Source organism: Cavia porcellus, unplaced genomic scaffold, assembly GCF_034190915.1.
Source record: "Cavia porcellus strain 051 isolate PalLab524CR breed Dunkin Hartley unplaced genomic scaffold, mCavPor4.1 scaffold_6, whole genome shotgun sequence".
Taxonomy (NCBI): Eukaryota; Metazoa; Chordata; class Mammalia; order Rodentia; family Caviidae; genus Cavia; species Cavia porcellus.
The window spans coordinates 57,080,432-57,089,684 of NW_026947489.1; the positions used below are offsets into that span (position 1 = coordinate 57,080,432).

At 59.6% G+C, this 9,253-nt stretch overlaps 1 protein-coding gene across 7 annotated transcripts in view; it reads left to right on the forward strand.

Annotated features, from left to right (window-relative positions):
* The window catches only part of Agap3 (ArfGAP with GTPase domain, ankyrin repeat and PH domain 3), a 47,220-nt gene extending 38,010 nt beyond the window's left edge, over positions 1 to 9,210 (forward strand). For 3 of the 7 annotated variants that reach the window (XM_063250743.1, XM_063250740.1, XM_063250747.1), the window contains 8 exons: positions 550 to 718; positions 3,782 to 3,925; positions 5,134 to 5,271; positions 6,838 to 6,992; positions 7,079 to 7,169; positions 7,304 to 7,526; positions 8,197 to 8,452; positions 8,550 to 9,210. In XM_063250743.1, the coding sequence (XP_063106813.1) occupies positions 550 to 718; positions 3,782 to 3,925; positions 5,134 to 5,271; positions 6,838 to 6,992; positions 7,079 to 7,169; positions 7,304 to 7,526; positions 8,197 to 8,452; positions 8,550 to 8,756 (1,383 nt within the window). In that variant the 3' untranslated portion in view covers positions 8,757 to 9,210. The remainder of the gene's footprint in view (positions 1 to 549; positions 719 to 3,781; positions 3,926 to 5,133; positions 5,272 to 6,837; positions 6,993 to 7,078; positions 7,170 to 7,303; positions 7,527 to 8,196; positions 8,453 to 8,549) is intronic. The other 4 variants (XM_063250744.1, XM_063250742.1, XM_063250748.1 and 1 more) reach the window with 2 other exon arrangements.
* Positions 9,211 to 9,253: the final 43 nt, after the last annotated feature.

A 9,253-nucleotide genomic window follows, 5' to 3' on the forward strand; every position in this document is an offset into this window, starting at 1 on the left:
GTCTAACAGATCGAGCTTTGTGGCACAGTAAAACCCAGGACATGATGAGCAGGTGGTGAGCTGACCCCTGCGATGCCCAGATAGAGTCGCTGGGGCTGGGGGGCGAGGCTTGGACCTGTTGCTGCCCTCCCAAGTCCAACCAGAAGAGTCGAAGGCTGCCTTTCAAACTGCTCAGCACTTCATATAACCAGGCTCTTGAGTGCTGGAGACTCTTGCTGGTTAAATGTCCCCGGTGCCCAGGTTAGGGTGGGAGCTGATCTGTCATTGTGGGGGTCTGAGTTTGGCGGTTTCCTTCTCAGCCACATAGGCACTCTGCCCCTGAGCTCCAACTCCATCTAGTGCTTGGCTTCCTGTGTGTAGCCTATGGGCCCCGTCTCTGGTCCTTAGAGTTCCTGGACTGCTGCTGAGTCCCTAGAAGCCCCTTGGAAAATATGAAGATCTGCCCATAGTCCCCACTTATCGGTTCCTGAAGCTCTGTGGGGAGGTGCAGCGGGCGGAGGGGTTGTCCATCCTGACTAGCTCTGTCTGTCTCATCCACATGGCCTTCAGGATTACATGCAGAATATCCATGGCAAGGAGATTGATCTGCTGCGGACCACAGTGAAGGTGCCTGGGAAGCGTCTGCCCCGAGCCACACCAGCCACAGCCCCAGGCACCAGCCCGAGGGCCAATGGGGCGCCCATGGAGCGGAGCAACACGCAGCTTGGTGGGGGTCCAGGTGAGGTGGGGAGCAGCTGCAAACAGCCAGCCAGGGTGACTTCAGCCTGGGGGTAGGGGGGAGGTGCAGCTGCTCGAGGTTACCTGCTTTGGCTGTCAGGTGAGGCAGGGAGCTGTGGGTCTGGGGAGTGGGTAGGGCAGCCGTCCCAGGGCTGTCTCCACATTGGAGCCAAGGAAGGCCGGTGTCTCAGCTTGTTGTGTAGGACAGGGAGGGGACAGAGCTGTGGGGCCACCCAGGCACCATCTTGGGGTCTGCGGTAAGAGGTGTGTCCCAGCACAGAGACTGAGTTGGAGGAGGGCTGCAGGAGCTGCCAAGCGTCCAGCTGCCGGTGGTTGTGGCAAGCACACCCAAGCCTGCTGTGTTTTTTTTCTCTGTGTGGCCATGTGAGCTCAGTGAACGGTCCCCTCCTCAGGCTCCTTCCTCCTCCCTGGGCTTCTCCTAGGCCCCTGCCCTTCCTTCCCGCAGTGCATTCTGTGGCACCCGTTTCCCTAGACCTCGGTGTTCCCTGTATTGTCCCAGACCATAGAATCTCCTAGGACAATGCCTGCCCTGCTGGTCAGCTCTGAGCAGTAGAGGTTCTCAGTTCAAATGTGTCACCTTCCTTAGGAGAAGAGTCGACAAGGGCTGGGAATGCCCTGGAGTGGGCAGGACAGACCCCCAACGATGGCACTGCCTATAGGGAACACCAGTGGGATGGGCACTGCAAAAGCCTGGTGAGAGGAGGCACCACCCCCAGGTGGCCCTTGATTGAGGGGCGGCTGCTTGGTGTGATTAGCCTGCTCTTAGGTGGCCACTGGTGACTGGGCAGTGGCCAGGGCAGGGCCTGGGCTGTGCCACAGTAGTGCTCATCTCCACGTGAACCCCCAGGGCTGCATGAGCACTGTGAGGCCAAGGTTCTTGTTCCTGTTTTCATGAAGAGGGCTCAGTGACCTGTCTGTGAAATCCCGTGGGAAGTGGGGGAGCTGGGGTTCAGACCCAGGCATGTCTGCTGTGAGATGCCCTGGTCCTTCCTCTCAGCGCCGCCGAGCTTGGGACAAGGGAGGCCTTGGGACTCCAAGAGAGAGAACCCTTTGAAAGGAAGGAAGTAAGCCAGAGAAATGGTGCAGCCACCAGGGCTCCTGGTAGAGCCCTGGGGAGGTCTCCAGGGCAGGATTGGTGCATACTGGGTTTCTCACACCAATAGCAAGGAAAGGACTCTGAAAGCAGGGCTCCTTTCCTTGATTGTGGGTAGCCAGGGGAGACCCAGGCTGTGTCCCCGAAGTGGGTAGGAAGTGAGGCGGCAGCACTGTGTACCTTCCTGGGCATGACGCCCTTCACCTGGGCAGCCAACCTGGCACGGGTGAGGTTGCCCTGGCTGCCACGATCCTGGCACCCACACAGGCGCACGTGGCCGGCGCTTCCCCAGCCCGGCTCCCACTGGCTCCCACTGCCATGCGCTGACACCGACCCTCACGCACACTCACACATGTCTCTCGCTCACCGGGCGATGTTAACATCTCATTATCTTTGTTACTGTAATTACATTATCCGCTGCTTTATGCAGAATTATCCTCGGAGGACTAATTGATGGCTCCATGTTTAATTCATTAATCATTAGCATCAAATTCGACAATTACAGTGCACACTGATTGTGGGATTGCAGGCGTAATGAGGGGAGAATTAACAAAGAAAAGGGAAAGCACTTTCCCTCCCTTAGGGTTTTGGGTTGGGGGGCTTGGGAAGGAAGTTGGGCCTATGATGTCTTGGGTCGGGGCCCAGGGTGGGCTGGGATAGGGGTACCCTTTGGAACCTGAGGGGTGATGCAGGCAGAAAGGTGTGGAGAGCAGCAAGTACCCTGGAAGGTGGCAAGGGTAGGGGAGACAGGCTCAGCATGGAGGACTCTCAAGGCCAAGGAGAGGCTGGGCAGGATTTGGTGAAGCCGGAGCTGGGAGGTGACTATGACCCCGGCACCACACACGTATTCCCAAGCACTTGCTATGTGTCTCCTATTTTGGGTTAGGACAAATACAAGAGATGTAAACCTTGCCTGTGTCTCATAGTACGGTGTTTTCCCTGGTGCATTTGGGCAATGTGTCTGGCTGTCCTCACCCAGCTACGCTGGCTCAGCAGCCTGTTCGTGACTGTCCAGGACTCCTCAGACGTCCCCTTGGCTGGGCCCTGGCTGCTTTCCTGCTGACACCACCCCCAGCGAGGCTCTCAGCACCAGTTACACAACTTGAATTTGGGTTTGGCCCACCTGTTCCTAGATGCTTGTGGTCACTTCCTCCTGGCTTCCATTACTGCCTTTGGTCTTGGGGGAGTAAGGAAGGGAGGGAAGCCTGGGCTCACGGTGTCCTACTCAGCCCTTGAGGTATCAGAGGCCTGTGAGGCCTGTGGCCTTGCCATGTTGCTTGGGGGCGGGGGGGAGGCAATCTGTGGGGCAGGGAGTGGGGCTGCAGGACACTGTGTGTTGCCTGCTCCCACACTGGCCAGGCCCGCCTAGTCCTGGGACTCACAGAGCAGCCTTCCGTTCCCCTTGGCTCCGCCATCCTTCCCTGATGGGAAACGAAAGATTAATTTTCTCCAGCCCAACAGGATAATTACTAATACTAATTAGACATAATTACTTGAATTTGATACACTTATTTTTGTCAGAATGGCAGCAAAGCTGAGGCAGACCAAGTGACATATGTGGACCAGAATGTAGGGTGTCAGGCCTGAGCCAGGAAGGAATAGGAGCAGGTCCTAGCAGAGCAGGCAGAGAGGGTCCAGCAGACTGCGAATGTGCAGACGCCCAGCTCCAGATGTGTGCTGGGACCGACCTGTGGCCCTCTGTGTTCTCGGGGCAGAAGAGGCTGGGAATGCTAGGGAACCTCTGGCTCCCCAGGAAGCCTGGCCCTCACTGGGTAAACCACAGCCCTGCTTATGTTTGGGTATGACCCTCCTGGAGCAGCCCTGTTCTTAGGACAGTATTGGAGGAGGTCCTCCTGCCTCGGCCTCTCAAGAGCTAGAATTACAGGCACATATCACCACGCCCACACCCCGCTCCTCCTAGGTCTGATCTTCCCCTCACCGTCCCGCCAGGTGCCCCCCACTCGGCCAGCAGCGCATCCCTGCACTCTGAGCACACCCTCAACAGCTCGGCCTGGGCAGGTCCCTGCCCCGAGGGGCCGCACCAGCGCTCTTGCTCAGTCTCCAGCGCCGACCAGTGGAGCACGCAGCACCCTGGTGAGTGGGGGCTCTCCCACCACTGCCTGTGTCCCTCCCATGGCTACCAAGTGAGGTTCCAGCCAGCTGTCTCCCCCTTTTCACCCAGGCCTGTGCCAGGGGCCCGCCCTCTGCGGCTCCTCCTCCCGGTCCCCAGGCAGCACCGATAGCGCTCTGCATCCCCATCAGCCCCCTGCGCTGCCAGCTCATCAGCCTCTCGGCAGGGAACAGGGATGCGGCTGAGTGGGGAGGGCTTGAGCTACATGAAGGCAGGGAGCCCTCCGGGGAGAGGGGTCCCCAAAAGGCCCTTTCCAGTCCTGCTTCCCACAGAGAGGCCAGCCCTGTCCTAGCAGGGTCAGAGGCCACCTGCCTCCATCCCCTTACCTGCTTTTCTGGGCTCTGCATCTTCTTCCCCTCGGTTTCCTCCCTTAGTTTCTCTCTGTTCCCCTCACGCCCTGTTCGGTTTTTGGCCTCAGTTTCTGAAGGCCAAGAAGGGATGAAGACAGCTCTCTTCTCCTGTCCCATCCCCTAGTAGCCAGTGAAGGTGCAAAGACTGAGAGGTTACCCTTGGTGTCATCTGACCCTAGTGACAGGAAGTGGGCAGTGGCTCAGGCAGGGACAGTCTGGTCCCCTGCCTTGACCCCAGCCCCCTCCCAGGGGTTCACAGAGGCCCCTCACAAAGCTGTCAGTGTCTGTTCCCCACCCTGGGGGCAGGAAGCACAGAGCAGGGGTCCTTCCGTGGGGTCCCTGGTCTTGGGGAGCCCCTCTGTTGAGTCTGGAAGGAGGAAGGCAGAGAGGGAGGGAGCATGTCTGCCTCTAATGAAGTTTGACATTTAGTGGTGAGCGCCGGGCGGGGTGTGGGAGCCGGAGCTTGATTAGCGCGCTCTAATTGACAGTAATTAGGCAGCTCCCTGATTGTTTCTAATTCTGCTATTAATTGTGAGGAGCGGGGAGTGTGATTGAGGATAAATTTGGTGCGGAGCTGCTGGGGCTGTGGCTCCCCGTGAGCTGCCTGGGCCACCTTCCACCCCTCCAGGCTGAGAGGGACCTATTCCCTATTCTCTTTCCTCTGCTGTTTCCTCCTCCGAGACACAGGGAGCGAGGGATTAGGAGGCCTGGGCACCCCGACCCATCTAGGGCAGCCCAGCCACAGTGAGCCGGCTTGGCCCCCTCTGCCCCAGCTGTCCCACCTCCCCTCTTCCCACACCTCTCCACTCTCCCCTCCCCAGCGGGTGGCACGGCTGACGTGCTCAGTTCAAGCCCCAAACTGGAACCTCCCCCATCTCCCCACTCCAACCGGAAGAAGCACCGTTGGAAAAAGAGCACCGGAAACCCCCGACCAGACGGCCCCAGCAGTGCTACTGAAGGTTAGGGGGGCCCAGAGGGCAAGTGGGCACAGGAGGTGGGCAGTGGGACCTGGGCCCAGTACCCCCAAAATAGCAGTGCCCTTGGTACTGGTTAGGTGGATGAAATGCTTCTAGGAATCATTTCTGGTAAAACAAACTCCGTGACACAGACCTCTTTCAGTACTTTAGACCCAGTAGCTCAGACAAGTTTTTTCCGCTGGGAGCGTGTATCCATCCTTCTTAGAGTCAGGCACAGTGGGTTGCTACCATCACTTCCGCAAGACTGGCTGGCAGGACCTATGTCCTGTGTGTCTTGCGTCACCCAGAAGTTTGTGAGTGCTGGGGGCATAATAGGTACTCACATGTGTGTAGGCTGAGTCACCTGCCTGGTAGGCCAAGGCTTTCTGGACCCTCAGGACCGGGCTCCAAGTCTTACTAATTACGGCATTGACCCTATGCTGTCCAGGGCCTTCCACCCCACAGTGGTGTTTAAGGTGGTTTCTTCATTTCTCCTCTCCACATTGACAGGAGAGTCAGCAGTGGGCTCGGGCAGGTGTTGAGCAGCTTTTGACATGCTGATGCCTCAGCTCCCTGGCACAGGGCCTCTGTTCACCATGGTCCAGGGGACCAGGGTCTGTGGTGATGGAGCGGGGTGTGTGGCTCGGAGGCTGGGGGTGAAGAGAGGCGAGGTGCGAACCTGGCAGCTAGGGAGGGCAGCAGTACTGGCTCTGTGCATGTGAGGAGGCAATTCCACAAAGGGTCCTGAGCAGGAGTCAGACCCAGGAGGACTTAGAGCTGTCACTGTTGAAGAGGCGAGAAGCTGCAGGCAGAGGTGGCCTGGCAGAACACGTGGCCTACCCAGGGCCTCCCTGAAGGTCCCTGGGTATCTTTCCAGCTGCCTGTTAGCAGTGGTCCACTCCTGGGGCAGTGACCCCTGTGTACAGTTTGTATCACTGTCTTTGGGTCCCGGAGGAGCAGAGCTTGGAAAAGCTTTGTCACAGTGCTTGGGGTCGCAGCTCAATCTCCGAGCTTGTCGCTACAGATGTCTGTGGGTCCCCAATGGCTCGCAGGCCCCAGTTCCTGAAGAAAATGTCTCCTCCACGCCCCCACCCACTTGCCCTTCCTGCCTGCTCTGCCAGGGCAGTGGAGGAGGGGCCCAGCTCCCAGGAGCCCCACACTGACGCTGACGCCGTCAGGAATATTGGGTTTAATGAGCTGCAAAATGAGGCGGCTGCAGCTGACACGTACGGATGGTGCCCACACCCGCCTCCCTCTCCCACCCTGCCTTCCGGCGCCCCAGTGTATACTTCTTCCTTCTCCTGGAGGCCCCTGAGCTGGGTCTGGACCTGACAGAGCTGGGGAAGCCAAGACCTCATGTCCCCACTTTCCTGGGCTCCACAGGTGGTTAGGAATGGAGGTTTACGGGCTCATGCTAGTCACTGCCTTCCCACTTACAGGTTGTGCAGGACAGCATGGCCCTAGGAGCCAGGCAGGCACACTTGGGGAGGACGATATTGTGGCATGTGCCCTGGGCAAGGGTGCCAACCACCAGCCTGAAGGTGTCAATCCACCCCCCTGTACACACAGAGGCAGAAGAGTCCTTCGAGTTTGTGGTGGTGTCCCTCACCGGGCAGACGTGGCACTTTGAGGCCTCCACAGCTGAGGAGCGGGAGCTGTGGGTACAGAGTGTGCAGGCCCAGATCCTCGCCAGCTTGCAGGGCTGCCGCAGCGCCAAGGACAAGGTTGGCATGGGGTGGCCAGGCCTGCCCGGGGCACTGCTGGGGGCGGAGGGGCCTGTGACTGAACCATTTTCCCCACTGTGTGGCAGACCCGCCTGGGGAACCAGAACGCAGCCCTGGCCGTGCAGGCCGTCCGCACCGTACGCGGCAACAGCTTCTGTATCGACTGCGATGCCCCCAGTGAGTGCCAGGCTGGTACTCCGGGACCTGGGCCCTCAGCAGAGCGTTGCATGTTGGGAGGCAGGGAGGAGGCCTCACTGGTCACCCTCTCCCAGCTGCCCACCCACCCCATCCTTCTCCCTCTCCTTGCCTAGATCCCGATTGGGCCAGCCTGAACCTGGGTGCCCTGATGTGTATTGAGTGCTCCGGGATCCACCGCCACCTGGGGGCGCACTTGTCCCGGGTCCGCTCTCTGGACCTGGATGATTGGCCCCCAGAGCTGCTGGCTGTGATGACAGCCATGGGCAATGCCCTGGCCAACAGCGTCTGGGAGGGGGCCGTGGACGGCTATGCAAAGCCGGGGCCGGAAGCCTGCAGGTGAGCTGCTGGGGCCAGGAGAGACAGCCGGGACAGCGTTAGAAGAGTTAAAGTGTCCGTTGCCTTGCTTGGCAGTTGGCCCCTAGGGTGTCCCTCCCCCTCTGGTGCCTGTCACTCAGGCACCTCGCAACAACAGGCCTTTCCTCAGCCGTTATCAGCAGGTCAGGGGCCAGTGCCAGGCGCATGCGCAGGGCCCCTGTCACCGCGCTGCGTGAGGCCTGGACCTGTGCTGCGAGATGGGGAGAATGGGTGGCAGATAGAGCATGGGGGGGGGCCTGCCTAGGCGCCCGTCTGCTTTGTCCCCACACTGCCAGTCGGAGAGAGTTCAGATGGCCTGATAACCCAGCCCTGGAGCCGTCTGGAGTCTTCCTGCCCTCCTGGCCTTCACGTCCCCATGGTCCCCGAGGGCCTCCTTTCCTTTCCATGTCCCTTCTTTCTCTTCTCCTATGCTCTTTATATTACTCATGGCCCGTCTGAATGCCCACTTTCTCTTCTCCTATGCTCTTTATATTACTTATGGCCTGTCTGAATGCCCACTGTCTCTGGAGCGTCTCTCATCTCTGCACATTTCTCACATCCTCCTGCTGGCTCTCCTCGCCTCTCAGCACCCCCCTGGCTCCTGGGACCCCAGTGGCTGCCTGGGCTCACCCCAACCCACCTGTGCTTACAGAGAGGAGAAGGAACGCTGGATCCGCGCCAAGTATGAGCAGAAGCTCTTCCTGGCCCCACTGCCCAGCTCAGATGTGCCGCTGGGCCAGCAGCTGCTCCGGGCTGTGGTAGAGGATGACCTGCGGCTGCTGGTGATGCTGCTGGCCCACGGGTCCAAGGAGGAGGTGAATGAGACTTACGGGGATGGCGATGGGCGGACGGCCTTGCACCTGTCCAGCGCCATGGCCAACGTGGTCTTCACACAGCTGCTCATCTGGGTGAGTTGGGTGCTCCTGCCCCACCCTGGTCTCCCTCTTCCTCCTGCCCCTTTGTGCCCACGCCCTGCCGACTGTGCCCATACTCTCTCTCTCACAGTATGGCGTGGATGTGAGGAGCCGGGACGCACGGGGCCTGACACCACTGGCCTATGCCCGCCGTGCCGGCAGCCAGGAGTGTGCAGACATCTTGATCCAGCATGGCTGCCCAGGGGAGGGCTGCAGCCTGGCGCCCACGCCCAGCAGGGAGCCTGCCAACGGCCCCGGCACCTCTGCTGAGCTACATCGCAGCCCCAGCCTCCTATGAGACCCAGGAAGTGAGCAGAGGGGCCCGAGGGACTCCATGGCTTACAAGTTTCCTCCCTGCAGGTGCTGAGGGAAACAGAGGCACAAAAACAGGGCCATGCAAGGAGGGAAGAAAGTCAGAGAGAGCCGAGGAGAGGTCTGAATGCGCTCCTGCAGACAGAAGGGCAGCGGTCAGCCCTCGGCACCTTGGTGCTGTTGAGGAGGGACAGGACCCTTTGGAGGTGCCCACGAGGAGAGGGGGGCAGGACCTCTCCCTCCTCCAGACCCCCACCCCTTGTACCAGCCCTGTGAGCCTTCCTCCCTGAGGGGGAAAAGCCAGGCCAGGATGGGGTGCTGGATGGAAGAGACTGGGGCCAGCAGGGCTCCCATGTAAAATTTGTACATTGGAGTATTTATGTTTGTGTACATACTTGGTGTGCGTGTATGATAAACCAATAAAGCAGACTGTGTGTGTGGCCCATCTCCCCTCAGACCCTCTGTACCCTTCCAGGGTATCCT